This window comes from Melospiza georgiana, chromosome 21, assembly GCF_028018845.1.
Source record: "Melospiza georgiana isolate bMelGeo1 chromosome 21, bMelGeo1.pri, whole genome shotgun sequence".
In the NCBI taxonomy this organism is placed as follows: Eukaryota; Metazoa; Chordata; class Aves; order Passeriformes; family Passerellidae; genus Melospiza; species Melospiza georgiana.
This window is the reverse complement of record NC_080450.1, coordinates 10,802,887-10,825,452: the sequence shown is the minus strand read 5'-3', so window position 1 is coordinate 10,825,452 and position 22,566 is coordinate 10,802,887. Positions and strand designations below refer to the sequence as shown.

Here is a 22,566-nt window from a genome sequence, read left to right as displayed (position 1 = left end):
CATTAGCCCTGTACAAGTACTTGTTTATGAGTGCAAAATGTTGTCTGCAGATTATTCCAGGACTCAGTTTGTTATGAAGAACTGCGGTATGAATGGTGTCCCCCCCAGCTGTTGGATTGATAAATCATTCATCCTCCTTGTCAAACACATGGTGGTTTTATAATGCCTTATGGACTCCAGTCAGGGGACTGGAGTTGCCACACTATTTCTGACACAAGCTGATGTAAAAGGGTCTTTTAGAAAATATGTTTATATTGAGAGTAATAGGAAGGGATTGATAAATACTTTCTGAACTAATTAATGAGAAAATCCGTCAGGTTTGAAGCACAGGCAGCATTTGCCAGATCAAAAAACAGGCCTTGGGCAGCAGGACAGAAACCGTACCAATGTGATGAAACAGAACATGGGGTTAATTCTGTTGTTGTAGCTTTTCAGGAACTGTAAGTGCCTGTTTTAATAGTGTGCTTCACTGCCATTTCCATTTCTCTGTGTCATGATAAATTAACTTGAGAGGACAGGCTTTATGCAGTTGAAGAACCAGTGCTCATGCTGCAAGACACCTGGCTGATGCTTTCCAAAGTGCAGTTAGACCAGAGACTGTATTTTCATGGTGAGCACAAAGGTCATTTTTGTGATGTGCTGAGGTCATTGCACTGTACAGGTGTGAAAGTATTAGGTACAGCCTAGTGTGTTCAGGAGTGGTGCGTGTGTTAGTCAGGCATGGTTGTTGAATTATTTTTTCGATGTTGAGATAACCTGATGGGTGCAGTATGGTTGAAGTAAAAGGAGGGAACAGAAATTTAACATTTCCTTGGACAAAAAATTGCTTGCTTAGCACATTATCTTCGTTTGGAGTTTGCCTGTGTCACGTGGTGACAAAATAGAGAATTTTGAGCTGCTGAGTTCCATATTTATTGTCATCTGTTCAAAATTTCACACAATGGTTTGGGTTGGAAGGGACCTTAAAGTTCATGTCACTCCAACCCCTGCCACAGACAGGGACATTGTTGCAACACCATGTTGCTCCAAGCCCTGTCCAGCCTACCCTTGAGCATATCCAGGGATGAGGCAGCCACAGTTTCTCTGGACAATTAACACACCTTCTTTTACTTTCTGTTTGTTTTCGGTTGTAGGACATTTATTTGCAGCAGCATCTTTATGAACATTAAATAGTTTACTATTTGGGTAGGGGTCTCCTTACCCCATTTTTGTAATTTGCCTTCTTTATTTCGTGTGCTTAAAACATGTTACTAACGAGATATCTTAAAAGTTGTTGCCTGAGGATTTCCGGAATAATTGTTTTTAAAGTCACCCTGACAGAAGTTCTGGGCCTACTTCTTAACCCTCTGGGTACAGTTTTGATCTTTGTAGTTGCTGTGAAATCACTTGTCTGACGTTTAACATGGTAGGTTTTTTGATATTGCTGAAGGAATGGAGGAACCAGCTGCTCTGCTGTTCTGCTTCCAGTTCTTACCTTTGCACTTGGTGACTGTGAGGTAACAATTCCTGCCCCAAAGAAGGGGGAGAGGAACCAGCATTTGTGCTTCTGCTATTTTATACTCTGATAGGAGTTACTTCTGCAGCAGTGTGCTGTTTCAGGCCTGCACTTGTAGCTGGCATGTGTTTTGTGTGCACTTGGAAAGAGGATAAAATCTACTCCATTTAGCTATGCCAAATTAGGATATCTTTTAGCTTTTCTGCTGTTGGTGGGATTAAACTGTTTTTGAACTCTTTGGCAACTGGGAAAAAGCATCTACCACTACTAAAATTGGTTTAAGTCATAGCATAAACTTAATGTCTGCTTTTCCTTACTGTTCCCAGAGGTAACTTCGTTAGGATTGTATGTTGAGTAAACACTGCGCAGTAAGAGTTTAAGTATTTTTAATTTGAGCGAACAAAACCGAGATGCATTTTACAGAAAACTTCCACTCTATTTTATGGCTATCAGGTTGTTTTCATTTTCACATGTTTTTCTGTCCCCCAAGTCCATCTGAACTGGCTTTTTAGGTGATTTTTTTTTCTCTGCTCCAAGGACTTGCCATTGGCTGAGAATCTGTCATTGTTGCAATACACATTGCTGAAGGACGTGTCATAGAGTAATGAAGATTGCCAAGTGGGTGGCACCCTGACATCAGATATGCTCAGCATTGCACCTGGGTCCTGTGACAGGAAAACCAGTCAACATGTTGAGACAGAAGATGATATAAATAAAGGAAGAGATATTTCATTTGGCTAATAATGTATTACTGAGTGCTTCAGTGGTTGTTTATAGGACAGAGGGCTCCAAATGTGCTGGGCTGTTGTGTAGTCTTGAGTTCTTATTTATTCCAAGGACCTCTGCAAGCTTTCAAGTAGGTTTAAAATTGATTACATAAATATTTTTGAGTTTAGTTGTGTGGGACTTTCTACACTTTTTATATGAGGTCTGTAAAAACATGTTGAACAGAGGTCTGAAACGACGCATGTGATCCTGCCTGGAGAAAATGGGATGGATTAAATGGGAGTTGCCAAAGATGGCTGATGAAGGTATTGCAGGTTGGGTTTCAGTAGCAGGCACGTGCAGGAGGAGCTCTGCATCGCATGTGTTACACCTCATCATAGCCTAATCAAAATTAGGATCCAGGTATCCAATTCTAAGCATCAGAACCTGGAAACAAGATGGCCTTTTAAGGATCATTCCAGCTGTATTTTCTGTAATCTTATATAGTCTGGTCTGATTGTTTTAAAGACAGGTTGGTGTCCTTCAGCTTGCTCTTAAAAAAAAAAGTACCAAAAATCTCACTTCTCACACTTCTCATTAGAGTTGTAAAATACATCTTTGTGGCCCAAACAAGATGTCACTTAAAATGTGGAAAACTAGATTTTTGTCTGCCTCAGTGTTTTGAATAACCAGTAGCTGGGGCTGAAATGAGAGGATGACTATTGAGTGCCTAATGTTTTCCTACATATGCTGCTGGATTTACATTAAACAGTGCAGGAGGTAAGTAGTAGTTGAGTGTATTGTCAATGTAAATTTTAAAAAGTAGTTTAGTATGGGTGCTCAGCCTGTCCTTGGCTGCTGTGGTGGTTTATCTCACTAGTTCTTCTGTCATACTTGTGCAGGCTTAGTTAGGGTGTGATGATCAATCTGCTGGGCCTGTGTTTGTCATTATACCATCACCAGAAGGAGAAATGAAACCAAATAAAAGTATTCAAAGTCCAAAGTTCTCAATCCCAAGATCTGATCTGTATAGTTTACAGCAGGGGAGGGAAAAATACTCAGGTGTAATTACAGAAATGCTTTCAAGTATAGTAATGTAAATTTGGACTTTAACAAAAGGAAGGTAAACTAATGGAAGGTAACTTTTTCGCTTTTAGGAAAAAACAGTTTTACCACTTGCAGTTGAAGAACTTGAGAGGAAATACAAAGTTATATCTATCTGTGGTTTCATGAGTAACACTGACATTAATGGCTCTGAATGGCTGTTTGTTATTCATGAGTATAATTGCCCCTGGCCTTTAACAAGCTATGACATATTTTTGGGAAATCATCAGAGAAACAACTAAACAAAGATGGTACAGTTTCATAATTCTTATTTCATGTTTTCCCATGTTTAGTGTAACAAACTTCCTGTGTTTAGTGTAACTTTAGCCCCAGTGCCTAACTTGTGTCAAACTTTGAAGCCCTTTTTGAAAAAGGAATCTGCCAAGAATAGGCCAGACATGACTTGAATATTAAATGGGCAAAAGTCTTGAATCAGTTACTACAAAGAAGAAATGAAACAAACTTAATCATTGAGGTTTTCAAATTACATGGATTAATTAATATTCCCAAACTTCGTGTGGAGGAGGTAGAAAGATTCCTGCACATCTGTGTTTGAGGAGGGGTTTTTCAATGGCAGCACCCAAAGCAGAGCTACCTGGGCTATGTCAGCTCTTCCTCAATTGTTGTGGTTTGGTTTCAAGCACAGTCATATGAACACCATGCCCAGTCCTGTGATAGCTGTGCAGAGCATGTCTGAAAGGGACTCTTGTTTCACTTCATAGGTTTTGATGCATTTCTACATCTGAAGTACTTTTTAGTCAGAACTTCTGATGATCCTGTTCAACTGAAGCCCTTTTCATAAGGTTATGAATTTCTGCTTTTGTAAAAAATGTGTGTGCAATGGCTACAATGTAGTAATAGTTCATTAACAGTTGATGTATGACCGTTAGAAATACATTTCCCACTAAATTTTCCAAACAATACATAGGAAAAAATATTCAAATCAGATTACTGTTTTCAAGTTGCTGCCTTCACTGTCCCTTTTCTGCCATGTGGTCCTCAGCTGCCTTTGCCCCTTTAACTGTTGTGGATGTTAAGGATTTTTTCCTGCAGAGGTTTCTGGTCTGCTTCTCCTCCCTGTTCTATGACCCTTCTGCATAACTTGTGTTGGTGGCCTTGTCTTCTCCTTGCAATGCAGAGCATAGAGTACTGCATGACCTAAAATATCCTTGGCTTTTAGAAGTGTTCTTTGTGCCAGTAATACATATTGAATTTCTTGACTTTTTAGGTAAGATAAATAGCAAAAAAAAAGTGCTTTCAAAGCTGCTATGATGGCATGTTGGTAATTTTTATGTTAGAGAATGTAAACACTGATGCATTCATCAGTGAATTCCAGAATATGGGGAATCACAAGTGTGGTAAACCAAGGAAACAGAAGGTGATGGTGATCAGCACAGAGTTTTCTGTGCAGTTGACAGATTGTAGATGGTTATTAAGGATCTGATAAAGACTATGAGAATTTATAGCAGAATTGGGTGGGAATGGAAAATATATCAAATCATTTTGGTTGGCACTACTGCTAGTGTGTCCCTGTTGCAGTGTGTACCTTTGTGGCTTATGGGTGAGAATAACTTCACTGATGTTCCTTAGTCAGACTAAGGATACCAAGACTCCCTGTGTTCACATGCACTGTTGGCAGTTGTTGTACATTATGTTAGACAATAAAGAAATAATTCATATTTATGTTAATCCCAAGCAGGTTCTCTGGAGTAGCTGGCACTTAGTTGCAAGTTATTACACAGTATAACCTAGACTGGGTGCTTGACTGATGCACCTGGACTGAAATAGTTCTTTGTATTTAAATGTGGCCTATGGATCTATTCAGTTGTTTTGGAAACCACCTTGCACCTTCCTGGCTGTGAAGGGCTGCTGTGTTTCTTCCTACCTGCTGCAAAACCTGTAATTAGTTGTTTGGTCTAACTTAACTATTTTTTTGTTGTTTAGAAATTCATTGAGTTTGAAGATTCTCAAGAACAAGAGAAAAAGGACTTACAGACCAGAGTGGAAGCATTAGAGTCACAAACTCGACAACTTGAACTAAAAGCAAAAAACTATGCTGATCAAAGTAAGTAAAACATGGTGCTCTCCTTTTAAGTGTATTAGTGCATTTTAATTTTTGTTATGTAAAGTGATAATGCATATGCCTTCTGATTCCTGTACTTAGACAGATAACTGGATTTAACTCTTGTGCAAGTCTGTTTTCTTTAGAATTAAGGCAAACAAGTCAGAGAGAAGCTTGTGACTTGTAATCAATTCTTGTAGTATCCTGATTGTATTGCTTACCTTTTAGACAGTGCTTTCTTCACATTTAGCAACTTTTTCAGAAGATGCTTTGATTACTTCCTTGTTAGTGATAACAAAATAAGATGTTTTCTTCCTATTAAACAGTTGTCTGTGCTAAAATAAAGGTAATCTTCAGGTTTAGAAGCACAGCTGGGAGGAGAAGGGCATTGTTGGTGATTCTCATTAATTTCTGTATAATTTTTGCTAAATGATTTATTTCTAGGAGACATTTAGTTTTTATAGAAAAACAGTTTAGGGAGAACACTTCCCTTTTTAGAGATGTAATAGAAAAAAAACTTCTGGAAACTTTGGAAAAAGATGATAGTGATCAGTTGTCTTGAAACACTTGAAGTTGAATATATTGTAGTTTAGACATTCTGCTGGGCTGCTTCTTATCCAGCCACACAGTCATTGAATGAAACTTCATCATCAGTTTTTCTACTTTTATACTTCAAGCTTCTAAGCCATCTTCTGTTGATGTGAGACTGGTGTGTTCATCAGTTAATATATAGCTTTTATTGCTGGACTCTGCAGGAATGTAAAGTGCGATTGTGATGAGGCTGAGAGATGACCAGTTTCTAAAAGCAGTGTCAGTCTTCAAAGTAGCCCCTTTTCACTACTCTTTCTTCCTTTATTTCTGCTCAGCTACATTTCCTGCCCCTAACACAGTAAGTTATAGTTCTTTTCCAGCTGACCCTCTAAAATTTTCCTGTAAAGTTTAATTTTCAGTGGCATGATTGAGCCTGTAGCAGGGCAGGACTATTAGTCTGAGTGTTAAGATGAATGTAGGTGTGATTATTTCCTAGGATTGTCTCTTTGTAGATGAAGTCAGGCTAAAATGATTAATTGTAGAGACTTGTACCTGAAACCCTGCTATTCTTGTGGAATGGTGTTGTGTGTGTATCTAAGAGCCTCACAGGAGGGGAAAATAAAACATTGTAGCAGGAGTTAAGGGGCCTGTTTTTGTGACAAAGATTCTGTTTCTAGAAGACCCGTGCTCATAACACGCAGCTTGTTCACGGGAGACCCCACTCACTGACAACAGGATTGTGGATCAAGATTGCATCCTGTCCTGTAGGCCATGGCTTTATTCTGTTAATACAATCCAAAGGATAAAGTGGTTGCACGAAAAAGAAAAATCAGTTGGATTTCTGACAATGTATGTGGCAGCATACCTGGAGTTTCTCTAATAGAAATTTACCATGTATTGATAACAACATTTTATGTTGCTCTGTGAGTCTGTTGGTGTGAAATTATCTTTTTGCTTTGAAGCCTTCAAGTATATGTATGATTTTAAAGTTTTATTTATATATTGTGTGTATATGTGTGTGTATATCTATAATAATAATGAAAGTATTTTCCCAAGAAACTCAGCAGTTCCAGTATAAGCACTGAGGGTTGCTACAACTACTTTTATTGTAAGAAGTAATGTTACTGAAAACAGTTACCATAACTACGTAAAGCTCTAGTGATGAAACAATGATTTTAGACAGTTCCAAAATCTATTTATTAGAGAAAAGAATCCTTGTATTGGAGAAAAACCTTCTGTGATGGCAAAACTGTATATTTGGAGAAACAATAGGGCTGGGTTAAACACTGAGCTTGCTTGTGCTTGGCCTTGATAAGCTGTCTGGGACAGCATGAAAGGCTGCTGGGAAGATTTGTCATGCTGCTGATGCAGAGCAAGATCAAAGGGGACATAAGCACATTTGTTGAACACCTAATGAATATTATGCAAGTTAACTGTTTTTTTTAGTGATCTAAATTTCTAAGGTATGAAAACCATACAAGTACATATTTGTGAAGCAGCTTAACCTGACTGCATTACTTTGTTTTGTTTTATAGACCAGGCAACTGGCATGTTGCACAATCCAAATGATTGATGTGTCACTTTAATTCAGCTCCAAGTCTTTTAGCTATATTTCTTTTTCTCTTCTACTTCTGTAGTACTGCCTGTGCATCTAAGTTAGGCTCTGGTATTGCTAACTGTGTTACCACGTCAGCATTCAAAACGGTGGCAGTGTTATCACTGGTAATGGGAGTTGCAAATGTCTGGCACAGAGCAAGTAACCAAATAAAACCTGGGTGTGCAGAGTGCAGAGTGAGATCACAACATCAGCTGGTGATATGAGTAATAGATTAGAATGGAAAACAGGTAATACATGGTTCTATGTCATACTTTACCTGCAAGACTTCTTGGTTTGTGTAGGCTGCCTGTGCTCTGTGTGTTTTTTCTCAAATAAGCAAAGCCTGTGAGAACAAGTTTTGTCCATTAAAAGTTTTGACTCATTCTCTTTAACACTGGCAGTGCTGAGCATTTAGTGAAGACTTGTCAGCTGGGGCAGCTCTTAAGTCACATGGTTGAGTTCTGCTTGATTGTATGTGCTTAAATCTGTGTGCCAGTTAAGAAGTTATGGTTATTATGTCCTGAATTTTAAGTACTTGTTTGTGCAGTCTAAGTGATTGTCATACTTAATCGAAAGGAAAAAAATTTATTTCTTTGCACTTAAATTTACCCTGTGGGATTGCATCGTTAGCCATGTATTCAATCACTTCGGTTAGAATAAAGCTGCCTTTTGAAATTCCTGGAGTGAAATCCAGAGGTTATTTTGTGTCAAGCAGTTGCTCCCTTCCTGTGGTTCGCTGACTTCTTTTCCCCTCGTCAGAAATTGAAACAGTTGCTGCCACATGAGTGAACTACCTTGAAGTGCTCTGTTCTTTTTTTAGGAGGTGAAAAGAGGGGGAGATGACAGCAAAACACTGCTGGAAGGACTGTGAGCCTAGCAGATGATGAAATCCTGAACGGTGGAAGCAGATGCACTGGAGTTACCACTCCTGCATGATGGGTAGCACTCAGTCCTGATACTTGATGAGATGTGGTGGCTGCCTAAGTCAAGCTTGCTGCAAAAAAATGGTGCAATATGTGGCAATCTGGGATAAATTCATTAAACTTTAAAACTGCTTGAAGGAGAGCAGAGGTGTAAGGATTTGTGGCTTCTATTTGAGCGCAGGAATGGGCTCAAATCAAGAGCTTGGATGGAGCTCCTTGTCTTATGATCCAGATTTTCATCTCATTTTGCACTGCTGCTCTTGGCTTTAACTTTCCCTGGTTTGCTCCTGTCCCTTGTGTGGCCTGGCTCTCAGCAGTACCTGGACAGAGAGGGGGGAAAGGCAGTGCCTGTATTCTTGGAGTCTGTGCCATGTGGAAGCTCAAGCAAGTTAAATAGCGGAAAGTTCCTGGGGGTTTGTTTAGGAATGATGTTGGTACAGGCAGAGATTTTAGAAGTTCTTGCTGTGGGTCTATAGTAAACTTTTACTGAGTGTTGACAAATGTTTATTTTTGGGTTTATGACTTACCCAGAATTCATGTAATTTTTTTCTTCTCAGCAGCAGAGGGCACCTGTGGACATGACAATGCCACATGTTTAGTAAATAACATTATTTTGTTTTGCAGTGGTATATCTGAGGCCAATGCCAGGCTGTGATATAATTTTAAGTATTTCTTAGAAGAATTTGAAAATACCTGACTTCCACATTACTTCAAGTCTTTGCTGTTCTGAGACTCCTTTGTGCTACTTGTAATTTGTTTGCAGCATTAAAATATTTGAAATGTCAACCCTGGACCTGGAAAACAGAGGGCTGTTAAAAACTTGTAATAGCAATACACAGCTCATTTGTCCAGCAGTGCTCTGTGAATGCACACGATACTGCTGGGATAGTGCTCAGTCTCCAGTTACAGGAGGGGATAAGATCTTCTCTGGCTCATGGGATGTTCCACTGAGTTCTGGCTGGGGATGGGGGACGGGGGGAGGGGAGGGACGGAGTGGGCAGGCTACAGAGGTTTATTTTAGTTTCCTTCCTTGCCTCTTTCTGGGAATGTCAGTTTTCTTTATGTATTACAGGCTATAAGTTAATTAAATTTTTGGGAATAAAAAATGGCTAGTATATTTTGACTTACTACAGGAATGGAACAGCTTTGGCATAAGCTTTCTGGAGGAATCATTCTTGGGGTAACTTATTTACTAGAGAATCTGAAAAACACCATGTCTGCATGATTGAAGTGCTTTCTGTGCTTTCTAATGGAGGTGGTAGGCTATGGGACTTGAAAGATTTGGCTCTTTTCTGGATCTGCCTAGTGCTAAAGTACAACCAAAATAACAAACTGCATTTGACAAGAAAACAGATATATCTACATACCTGACTTTATCAAACCTTAGCTTTGTGTGCAAGATAGATTACATTTGGAGAAAACTGCATTTGTGAGAGAAACCTAACAAAACAAACAAACCCCAAAGGAGTATAATCCCAAGAAACAGCTCTTGAGTTTTGGAGCTGTAAATGTTGTGACACAACTCTTGAGATGATGTTATTTTCCATGTCAGGTGGTACTCTGCAGATATTGCTTGCTGAAAGTTTTATTTGGTATATGAGACAAATGCTTTGGAAGCTGACCTAAAAACATTTGTTTTTCTCAGAAGCTAAACAGAAGTATTGCTTTCATTGGCTTCAAGTGAAGATGCAGGTTTTGTTGTGAATGTTCTGCAGATGGTATTAGATATCTGATTTCTCCTCTGAGCTCTCAGGACACCAGCATTGCTGTAATGTACACCCAGGCAGACAGTCACTCTTAGATAATCTGAAGGCATCCAATATCTAAGATCTCTGCACATGGGATATCATGCAGCTCATGTGGCTCTGTAGTTAACAGGGAGTCTCTGATGTGAACTTTCAGCTGTGAAGTTTAACGGAAACAGAAACTTCCCAGAAAGTTGTTTTGAGACTTGATTTGTGTATCTGCACAGATGGTGATGTGAATAACTAAACTGGTGTGAAACAGCTCTGTCAGTAAATGCTGCTTCTAGGGATGGCTCTACTGGTGTGTATCTCAAGGAATACAAGAAAGCTTTTCAATAGGTCCTGGAAAGAACCTGAAAAGTTCAGGTTTGGTCACTGGGGACCTGGATTGTTCCTGCTTCATTTTCACAGGCTGACAGCAGTAGAACTAATCTGATTTCCAGCAAAGGAGGAACAGAATGGCTTGGGTTCTTGTATTTCTTGATTAGCAGGTGTGGAACTGAACTCTTTGCTAGTGTGTTCTCAGTGTGGATGTTCCTCATCTCTGAGGATATCACTCATTATCTCAGGTTTATTTACCAGGCAGATTCCCCCTGCCCTTTGCTACACTGTGCCACAGGTGTCAGTCACTACACCTGAAAAATCCTTCTGTAAGAAATGTGAGTACCAAGGGAGGCTTTCATCCTGACTGTGCATTTCACTGTGCCTTCCCTGGCTTCCCAACTCTGTTCCCAAAGACCTGCTGTCTGTGTGGTTTTGGGAGCCAGCAGCCCACTAGATGGAGCAGGGGGTACAGCTGGCTCCAGGGCAGGCACTGAGACAAGCTACAGGACTCAAGGCTAAAATAAAATGGAGTAGAAAATTAGAACAGTGATTGGCCTGCTTTAAGCTTTGCTGTTAATATACCTGAGCAAAAGTGGTGAGAAGAGCTTGAAATTCACTGGTGTATAATTAACTGATCATGTGTGTTTTTAAGTTAAGGGAGTATTGTAGTTTATGTGCTGGAGTTTGGTTGTTATAGTGATTTTGTTGCTCAAAATACTGCAGTAACTTAAGAAAATTACTTTAAATGTCTTTTAGAATCTTACATTCCTGAGTTTTTACTGGCTTTTACAACAAATCCAGTTTGCTAAAGCTTCTGTGTCCACACTGACTTGATGTGGATTTTATCAGACAGGGAGTTGCTTCAATAGCCAAATGTATAAATGGAGCATTCCACTGTTTGCAAAGCAGTCAATCAAAAGTTTTCTCAGTAAAACACCTCTTTTGCAGTGACTGGGCAAGAGGTTGGATTTTGGGCTTGATTTTGTGTAGAAGTTTCTGATATGTGTTTTTGATTGTTTGAGTTTCAGCCTATGTGAGGAATGTCCTGGCATGTGGTTGTCTTTATATTAAATGTTGTAGCAGAATGTTTATAGAGTTTTGGGTTTTTTTAAGTTTTGTTTTGAGTTTTTGATAACAAATTGCAGGGATTTTGTGTGCCTGAGACATAGTGCAAACTTGAACAGTTCAGAAGTGTCAGGGATAAGACCATTGCTGCTGCATGTGTTGATACTTGCTATCAACAGAGCATTCTTAACAGCTAAATTATCTTCATAATTTCAAGTGCTCTACTTATTAAACTGAGATCTAGAACTGCATTTCACAGTGTAAGAGCTACTTGAACATGTTGGTCTTGTCAAGGGGTTGAATTTTTCACTTGTTTTACAAGTTAGTTTTCTGTGCTGGTTTGATTTGCAGGCCTTACCACTTCCAGGTTAAACACTTGTTTGATAGCTTAGTCCCCTTTTCAGTCCACGAGTGATGTGTGTGCTCTTTGGCAGCTATTTAGGAGGTCATAAGGTCCTTCTGGATCTGTATCTTAACTTTGGTGTGGGACCTGCATTAAAGAATAGAGCCAGATGAAAGCTGTCCAAGGAAGGAGAGTCTTCAGACAGTCCTGATGCCAGGAAGGGCTTGTTAATTAGCTGGATCTCTGTCCTGGCTTGTGTAGGAAGAACTTGTAATTCCTCTTGAAGGCATCACACTGGTTGGATTTGCCATTCTAGCAGGTCTGTTTCTCTTTCTCCCCCTCAGGCTTATCAGGAGTTTGAGGCAGAGGACAACATACAGATGAAGGGTGTTCCAAACTTGGTAAAAGCCATCAGACTTGGGAGGTAAGCTCTGACTTTTGAACAGGCAGAGTGGGCAGCTTGGCTGCCTAGTTCCTCATAATGCTGTCAGGAGACAGAAACTCCAGTTTCTCTAGTTTACTATTACATTTAATATCCTATTTTTAGGCTTAATTGGTTTTCTGTGAGAGAACCTTCATCAAGATTGGTATCTCAGGTCATTAAAGGTGTTAGAACATTGGCAGTGGTGGAGAAGTTTGCACTAGACCTTGGGTATGAGTTTGTGGAGATGTTTCAGGGGGATGCCTTCTCATCAGCCTAAAAGCATTAGAATATTTGCATTTTATGCTCATGATGCTTGAAGACCTTTCTATTTTTTCAACACAAGCTTCTAGAAGTGAGTAGTGCAACTTTTTTGTTGGGTGTTACATTTTGCACATGCATTATGTTAAACAATGTAATCTTGCAATGTAAGGTCTTCCTTGATGTGACAAGGCTTTGTAATGGCTTTGTAAAGACAAATTGTACAGAGACAATGGATACTTTTGCTTTTAGGATATATATAATCAAACTAACTTTATCATCCACCCATAAGAATTTGACATCTTAGTGGAAAAAAGTCTGAGACTGAAATATCAGAGGAACTTTTTGTATTGTTACTTAAGTCTGATAGGAACTATGTCTGGTTGGCACTTGGCAGGCTCAGATGTGGCAGGCAGTGCCAGCACCCAACTCCATTCCTCTTGAGGTGTTATCAGGGCCAGACTTCCACTCCTTTGTATGTTGGTGTATTAAAATGGAACTGGCAACAATTCAGTTTAAAATGTGTTTCTGGATGCCAGTGAAAGGCATTTTGCCCTCCTATTTAGTTTCCTCTTACTGCTGATGGGACTTAAGTTTCTCAAAGTTTTTGGGGTGAGAATCTGGTAGTCTTCCTCAAAATTCTTCTGACTCTGTGATCAAGTTGGTGGTGATTTCTGATCCTTGGGGAATATCTGATCTCTTGCACAATGTTTAATTGGAAAAATATAGTGTATTCTGTTGGTTTGTTCTGCAAGATCATATCTTGATGGGAGGCATATTTTGGGTAGAATAGATTTCTGGTGCTATATCTCATCCTGCAGGTATTGGAAAAACCAGTTCTGAGGACTGTTGTGGTGTCTGTTGAGGGTATGTAACTTAGTGTGCATCCTCTTCTGGCTGAAACTTCTACATCTAGCACTGTTGCACAGCTGGAAATGACTTCCAGAAGAAAGTGCTTAATGTCAAGTTATATCATCTTCTGGGCCATTAATAGTTTTAACCTTTGTACTTAATGAAAACAGTGGTCAGATCTCATGGAGATATCCCCCTTGACTGTGCAGCGTCACTAGCCATGTACATTTGTCTTCCATGACTTGATTCAAGGATCTATTTATTATAACTGGGCCATTAAAGTTTAAAAACATTTAAAGCTTTTCTTTCTTCACAGATGGAAAAAGTGGTGTGCTTCTTTATGGAACCTTAACCTCTGTGAAAGTGTGTGTTGTATCCGTAACAGCGGGAAATGCTTTTCTGGGTTTCCTGAAGGCTGGTTTTGGACAGCTGCAAAGAAGGGTGTTGGTAACACCTGATGTGGTGTTAATCTTCATTAAATGTATTGTTCAATACTTTCCCAGATTCACTTGTAGAATTCATCCCTGGAGTTGGCTACACTGTGTAGACATGAACTCGCTAAACAGTGTTGGGTGCATCACCCTGGTGTGTGTGGGAGTTCCAGGTGAGGCTGAATTGAACCGTGACTTCACCACCCAGCACAAAGCAGCAGGGGAGGATGCTTGGACACTGTTTGTTGGAGAGGGAGCTGGTTTCAGCAAATACAAGGTCCAGCAGTCATACAGTTAGGACTTTTTGATCTCCTGTTTTCCCAAAGAGGGTTTAGCACAGTGGAAAGGTTTACAAGGGAGTTCCTCTGGGATCTGTGGTACACAGCCTGGGCACAGTGTGCTCACATGAGACCTGCTGAGTATTTCTGATGGGCAGCTGTTAAGCATCTCGTAACTCATGACTTGGATGTTAATCAGGCAAAGATAGTGTATAAAATATGGTCTGTCACATAATAGCTTTGTTAATTATAAGTTCTGACTCTTGCTTCTGTAATGTCTTCCAAAGGCTTCCATAAAACTGCACTTCACATGTACAAGGAGACTTAAAACAGCTTGTGCATCAAAACAATAAACGGAACTCTTCTGTTTAGTAGTGTTCTGCATTACATAAATATGTATTTTTTGATGCATGCATTGTGCTGTAAAATAAATTTTTCTCTACGTTGTATTATAGATACTTGTGCCTTCCCTGCTGCTATTTGATCCAAAGAGCTTTTGTTCTGTTTGATAACAGGGCAGAAATGGAAGCAATAGATCTGGCAATGGTATAAATAATATTTGATGTAATATTTTGGCCATATATTTATAGGTGGACTGCAAAAGGTTGTAGCAAGGAGTGTAATGTTCTTATAAGAGCAAGATTAGATTAGTAGTGCAGAATGTTTATACAAATTTGAGTGAGTAGACAGTTATGTATTTTGGTTCACTCATTTGACTTGAACAAAGAGTTTTTTTCTTTAAAACATCCTTACGATTAAATACTGTGCCAAAATACAGATATATAGATCGAAAAGAAATGATATATGGAGAATCAATTTTCAGGAGACCCAGCTGGCAACACGAAAGTATGCAAAGAGCAGAGAAGGTCGGGACATTTGTCTTCAGATAATGTGTGTCTGGCAGTGACTCTCTGGAAACATGGAACTATAAGTTTGAACTTTCCCAGGGGTATTTAAACATAGCTAGTAGAATAAGCTCAGTTACACAATTTGATACATGTGCTTATGTCACATGAATATTGTGTTCAAAAATACCTGAATAGATAGAGTTCACATCTAAGCAGCAAAAATGTTTTGTGTTTGAATGACACAATAAGTTGTGTGTAGAAGGTTCTGAATTCTGTTACTTTTTCTGCAAATTAATTGCATCGGGAGATCACAGTTTGTTTCTGCTCAGTTTCATTTGGGCTGTAACACAGCACAGATGAACTGAGCTGCTCAGTTGGTTTCATCTCCCTCCAATAAGAACTTAGATTTTAAAGTTCTCCTAAATCTGCTAGATCTATTTTTAATTTCCTGGAATACCTACAGAAGTATTCAAATGTTTTCTCTCTTTAAATCTATTGCCTTAATGCTCAGTGAAGTGTGAGTGCCAGCAGAAACCTTAATTTCTGTACCACATAGGGCTTGAATGTATTTTAACAGATACCTTGCCTATGTTTGTCCTGGTTAAACACCTCTGGAAATTGTGTGGATGTGTTTTAGGGAACTGATGTAGGACCTTAGTTGGAGCGCATCGCTTCATCTGGGATTGAGTGACATGGCCTCTTCCTCTTCCTGCAGTTTCCATGTGAAACAATCTGGGTTGGGGTGAGCAGTAAGCTGGCCTTGAACAGAAAAATCCCATCACTGGCCTAGCAATCAGCAGGGGAAAATAGGACTTGGGCTCCTTAGGGGAATGCAAATTGCAGTATTGTGCTGCTGTTGATGTACTTAGAAAGCTCAGTGATAAGAGCTTAAAAACATAACCACTGACATACTTTTTATCCTGCTTTGTGCTATTCACTTCTAGGAATACTCTAATCTGTTTGCTTAGTCCCAGGCAAGTCAGTCTCACTTACTAGAACTCTGAGGTTAATTTTAATTCTTTTATTTTTCTTCCAGTTAGCAGACTTGAGGAGCGGGAGGCAGAACTCAAGAAGGAATACAATGCACTTCATTCAAGACATACAGAGGTAGGTTGTTACATCAAGATGATTTTGGGATATCTGTAAAAATATATATCTGTGGAAAACCTTGTGTTGTGAGCAATTGGGAAAATTATTGAATATTTTGGTTTGTACACTAATTTGTAACCAGGCTTCATTTGGTGATGTAGTTTTTCTCATTCACATCTGAGTGACTATTTCTTAATGTTTGATTACGCATCTGTCATTTTTATAGCTTTGTCAGGTATGGAGAAGTTTTAAAAAGGAATTTGTTCTTCCATATTTCAGAGGCAATTTTTCAAAACACACTAATAGGCTTCAAAGAGATAGAAATGAAATTACATTTTTGTACTCTTTCTGTCAATTTTCTGTGTTGGTTTTATTTGTACCATTGAAGGAAAAATCCTTTCAAAACCTAGCCTGCTGGGATTTGTGATTTAAAAACTTCCCTGCCATACTTTGTTGATACCTATTGAAAATGGGATTTGCTGATGAATATAGAAAAAGTTAGAGTTTGTTAATTTAAATAAATAAGAACCACACTGTTTAAGTTGAGTGCAAAGCACAAAACCAGGACTTGCAGTGCTTCAGTTTTCATTAGCAGGTTGTCTTTGCCATGCAGGGATGTTTTACTGCCTAAGTCATATACATATTTTAGTGAGGAGGTCACTAGGTCCTTTGAATTATTCTGATTAATCTAGAGTCTCACTTGGGCACAGTTCTCCTTACTTTCCTTGCTTTGCCTTTGGAAGGTCAGAGAGCTGGTTTTAGATCATTGCTATCAAAGAGATCAATGCCATACTGACTGCTCCCAGTCCAAAAGACCCATGTGGGGAAAGGGGAAGCAGATACAGATGTCAGATTTGGTTATCTTGAATGCTTTCAGCAACGTTAGATGTTTTATATTAACAGCAGCTGAAAAGTGACTTGGAACCATGACTAGTCTGTAGTGCTTGTGTGACAAGACTTCTGAAGCTCTTAAAAATAATATGTTTACTGAAATTATAGCATTTTAAAAATCACATTTGTTACTAGGTAGCTGCTTTAGAATGCTTTAGAATATCTAGAAAACTAGTTTTCAACATTTGTTGAAAACTGGAAATCTAAATAAAACTAGAAGTGACAAATCTTAATGCTGCCCTGAGGTTTGGCCTCCTTTTGATCTGGAAGTACTTCAGAGTATTGGATGCTTGCAGAGTTCCAGTTATTGTAATTCAAACCTGTGGGTTCTGTCACAATAGAACTGACAGGTTTTCATTGAATCCTGTTTCACAGAATTAAAGATTAAATGTATTGGGCACCATTCAATGCACAACTCAATGAAACGCTGATGTCATGTTCCGAATATCATATCATGATATGTCTGAATGTCATGTTCTGCATAAGTTTTGCTCCAAAATGGACAACAGCCTCTGCTGGTTTGATTCCAATTTATTAAATTCTTTTACATCTTAAATTTGCTTTCTTTGGTGTAGGGAGAGATGTTTCCTTGGGTTTTACTATTACTGGGGTGACTATCCGTTCTTCATAAAGAAATATTTTGTAGTGCACCATGGCATATCAGTACCTCTGTTCTCCTAAAATTAGATCTCCTGTTTTCTATACTCCTCGCTTCCAATATGATTGCTTCCTTGATTCTTTGTTTTCCAGACCAGAGTGAATCTTGCAAAGATGCACCTCTTTAAAGGATTGAGCATGTAGATATTTTAATGTTGTATCCTGGTGCATGTCTGAGACTCAGGGACAGAAATCCCTGGGAACTGGAAAGGACTGGCTGATAATAATGCTCAACTCCCCATTCCCTTTGTGATTTCCTGCTTCCCTTTCTACCAACAAATTCTAAAACTTTATATCTGTATAGTAACTTTCTTCTTTTAATGCAAGGTGTTTTGGCAGATATCCAATCTCCTTTCAGCATTTAAGTTTATCAGTTTTATTGGATCAAATATTTCTATCAAATACTTGGTTCTTAAACTTTTTTCTTTCATGTTTTACTAGGAAGGGAGACTTCTTTCCTTCTGAGTCCACTTCACTGTTTCTTTACAAGCGATCCATCTTTGGTACTTAAAATGGCAATTGTTTTTCTTTCAGTTGACTAAATAACGGACAGAACATTTAGAAAGATTTTTTTTTTTAATTTTAGCTCTAAGATGCTTATTTGAATGATGTCACGTTAAAGATGCGATGTAACTACATTTTGTGCAGTCTTAATTTCTAACGATTTTTCTCCCTTCCATCTTCATTATTTGTTTCCTTCTACCTCCCAGCCACCCTTATTCTTTACTTCGCTGATGAATATTTCCAAGTTGGATGTCTTTCTCTTCCAACTGCTGACCTGAATCAGTACCCATGTCCTTCAAAATATCCACCTTTCAGCCCTCCCTGTCTGTCTGTGGTTGCCTTTGCTGGAGTTCACTGCCCAGCAAAGGTGGTGGCTCAGCACCCCAGGGAATGTCACCCATTTCCAATCCTAATGGACCAAGACCTACTGAAGCTGAGTCACCTTGGTGAGTTCTACCAGGGATGTGAAGCAGAGAGCTGAATCAATTCCTCTCTACAGTGTATGTGTTGTAGTGAGAGCTGGGAGTTCTCCTTGGAGCTCAACCTGCCAGAGACAGGGTCTGCAGTGCAGTTCCAGCACCAGCCTGCCCAGCAATGAAGTGTCTGCAGCTGCAGAGATGCCCTGGGTGGGGAGAGCTGTGGAGACAGGCTTTACCCTCCATCATCCTTCTGTTAAATCCGTGTCTGTCTTGCTGCTCTCTGGAGAGAGCAGTGTGCTGGCTGGTGTGAATGCAGGATATCCCATTAAGCCTCCTTCCCGCTAACTGGCTTGATACAGGGTATAAGAACCTGAGCAGTTGAGATGGCAGATTGGAAGGTGAGGTGTAGCAGGTAGTGAAGAGGATAAAATGTTTGGTCTGAACAGAATGGCTGGAACAGCCTGAACATGTTCTGCCTTCTGTGCTCTGGTTCCTTGTCTTTCCTGTGCTCGCAGTGGGTTTTGATCTTTCACTGATCATACTCTGCTTTAACACTCAGATGAGATGAGTGACAAAACTATGTGCTGGAGTTCCTGGGGTGGAACTTCTGGAACCTAACTATGCAAAATCTTGTTTCCATCTTTCTCTGACTGTAAAGGACTAGATGAAGGAAGCAATTATACAGCGAAGGGCAGTGTGCTGGAAAGCAGAATGGTTTACGGTGGCAATTTTTTTTGCCTTTGCTGCTGAGATGATGCACTGCTGCTGCTACCTCTTTGAGAGCAAACCATTCAGGGTGGTTTTACCTGGTGAGTAGGAGGTAAAGGATCTTACTTTCTTTTTTCTGCAGAGCTAAAGGACATAACTTCATAACTATGGCACTGGCTTTTTAAAGACTTGGCTAAGGCTTTTATGTTTATTATTCATTTGGGAAACTGAGGCAAAGCAATACTTGAGATCTCCTGGAGAATTGACTAATACTTGTGGCCTCTCTGTGCGCAGGTTTCCAAAATAAACCTCATTTTTCTTTTTTTAAGGAAGTTAATCTTTTTCTCCTTTGGGAAGCACTAGGCTGAGGTGGTTCAATATCTTTCCCTGACACATAGAATGTGGGCTTAATTTAATGAAGCATAATTGGGCCATGGAAGTTTCTCAGTGTTCTGCACTGATACAATGTGACAGAACAGTGAGCCTGGCTCTGGCATTGGGAATGGACTTTGTCAGGTTCATTAGGATAAACATATCCCTAGCAAGTCCCTGGGCAGGGGACAGGAAGAGAAGGCTAGTGGAGTTGTCTATTTACAATTATAGCTAAGCATGGGCAGCTGTCACATTGTCTGTGAGATTAGACCTTGGATATCAATTCAAGCAAATAGTTTTTCTAAAGCCTTATGCTGAGCATTAACAGCTTGATCTATAAAACCTGGATTGTAACATCTTTACTTACTAATGTATCTGCCAGCAACACCATCTTGTGCATGGATAAAGATGCATCAAGCTCTCTCATGAGAATGGTGCTTTTACTTAGGTGAGAAACTCACCACAAACCCTGAAAGGAAAAAAGGTGGAACATGGATGTCTAGAACTTTGATACTGGATCAAGGAGATTCTATAAATATGTTACTTCAATAAAACTAGATTATTTGGTACAGAGAAAGATCTATATGCACACAGTTGGGTGCACATTCCCAAAGGGAGGAGCTGCTTGTGCCCAGCCCGGCTGGATCTGCAGGGTAAACAGTGGGGTCTATAGCACCGAGACTGGTCTGATAGCCAAAGAATTACTGAAACCTGTCTGGGGGAGCTAAAGCAGTGACACAAAAAGGAGGAGCAAAAGAGCAAGGAAGGTATAAAGGAGATGCTCTCAGCCTGGTTAAGGCAAAGCTGCAGCTAACATCTCCAACATGTCACAAACAAATGTGGATATGCCAAGTGCCAGGCTTGTATACATTGGGAGTGGTTGTATTTGTAAAGGTAGAAATTGAAATGAGTGCCAGGATGTTAATTGTTTTTTACTGAGTGCTGAAGTTTAAGATGTAGAAAAACTTTGTAACACTTCTGCAGTTGTAAAACTTGTCAGGTGCCCTATGAGGAAATCTGAGTACTTTTATGAAGTGGAAAGAGACATTGCAGTCAAAGGGAATTGATTTCATGTTCACTCACATTCACATGTTCACTCACATGTAATATGTTCAAAGGCATGCTGTAGTTGGTTTGTAAATGTACCTTAAAGTCATTAACACCTGAACTGTGAATTGCTGTTAACTAAGTAATCCTTCCAACTTCTGAGTTTAATTCCCTGAGCTAATAATAATTGAGCAATGTGTTCAATTACAACAATGCTGAAGTGCTGTCTGTGATGTGTATTCCTAGGAGCAGCTGGTTGTATTCAAAGTACTTGTGGACTTCATGGGCAGCAGAGCAAATTGTCCATAGTGGAAGGTTATGAGTGGCTAAATATTTACTGCAGCTTGTATTGAAGATGGGTAGACACAGTCAATTATTTATCATCGGTCCTCCAGCATAACTTCAGTAAAAATTGTGCTGAGTGGAGAGCAATTCAGTCTATTTAAGTCTATTTTAAAATTGTTAGTAATATTAAAACCTTTTTATTTCAAAAGTGGAATAATCTCAAAACAGCAGATTCTAATCAGATTTTGAGCCCTCAGAATTCTAGTGCATTAATTCATTACAGGTTTTTGGATCAGAATGACACTTCATGGATACGTCAAGACTTGAGGGTCATTTAGATTGAAAAGATTTTTGAATATCATCTGGTTCAAATCCCAGTGGTTTTGGAATGAGTCTTCAAAGTTTTATTGCAGATGAGTGGTTAGAGTGGGCTTACTTCTCAAGAAGCTACAGTATTTATTACTTTAACCTTCAAATTAAGTTTGTGGAAGTTGGGAATTCACACACCATTTCTTATGACTCTACAGCACCAGCTGTGGAGCTCCCCATCCCATGGGAAGGGAGGGTGAGGAACTCTTTTCCTTGTGGACACTATTCCAGTGTTGTGAACTTTTATCTTTGGGACCCTGAGTTGAGGCAGAGAGTGGGCTTTACATGGTGGTACCACTGTTCTGATTTTTTGGACACCACAGGCGCATATAGCCTGGATCAGTGGAGAAATTGCTGTGTAGCCCATGCATGTAGAACCTTATGATTCTGTCAATCTTCAGTTGCCAGGCAGCATTGCACATTCTGGTTTTAGTTTTATTTTTTGGTTCCTATAGCTTATATGCATTGTGCTGAAATATGTGATCTACAGATTTGCATACTTTATTATCAGCTTCATTTTCAGCTGCAGAACAATAGAAACTGAACAGTCCTTTAAATTGACTTGCCCTCTAGACTCTGTGGATAATAAATGTGATGAGATGTTTCAGTAAACAAAAGAACAGACTGAGAGGAGGGAAGAGAGTAGGTTAAAACCATGTCCTTTGCAAAATGTGAAAGCTGTTGAGTTTTACTGACCCTATTATTTTTTCTTATGTGTTAGCAGTTCCCTGCAGAGGTACTAGACACTCATCTTCTGTTCACTGGCTGAAAACAAAACAGTTGTTCTATTTAAAATTTAACTTTGAGAAACCAATTGGTGTGCTGAAAATGGGGGGTTTTGTAGGCAGGTCAGCAATATCCTCCTCCTGTTATGAGGGAATACATGAAGAGAATATGGAATGGTCTAATGTGCATTTCAAAGTTAGACACTCTTGCTCCCCCCCACCCTGAACTCCTAAACTATCTGCATTATAATAAATTTCTGTAAAACTATGCAAAGGAGTAAGCGGAACACCTAGTTCTGGCTGCTTGGTTAAAATGGAAAAAAACAAATGTGGATGGTTGAAGGTGGAGCTTTCAGTCCTTTTGTGCCTTTTGTTTGTCTCTGTGTGTGAGCAAACATTAAAAACCAGAAAACAAATGGGATGGTCTGGTGGAACACTGTGTTTTGTTGGAGGATAAATGCTGTAAGCTTTTGACAGCAGTCCAAGAATATTATATAATGTTTCTCTGAAAATAG

The 22,566-nt window shown here is 39.4% G+C and overlaps 1 protein-coding gene across 8 annotated transcripts in view; it reads left to right on the top strand.

The window, feature by feature from the left end:
* The window catches only part of SPAG9 (sperm associated antigen 9), a 62,370-nt gene that overhangs the window by 1,271 nt on the left and 38,533 nt on the right, over positions 1-22,566 (top strand). For all 8 annotated transcript variants that reach the window (XM_058039118.1, XM_058039116.1, XM_058039111.1 and 5 more), the window contains exons 2-3: positions 5,249-5,369; positions 16,022-16,092. In XM_058039118.1, the coding sequence (XP_057895101.1) occupies positions 5,249-5,369; positions 16,022-16,092 (192 nt within the window). The remainder of the gene's footprint in view (positions 1-5,248; positions 5,370-16,021; positions 16,093-22,566) is intronic.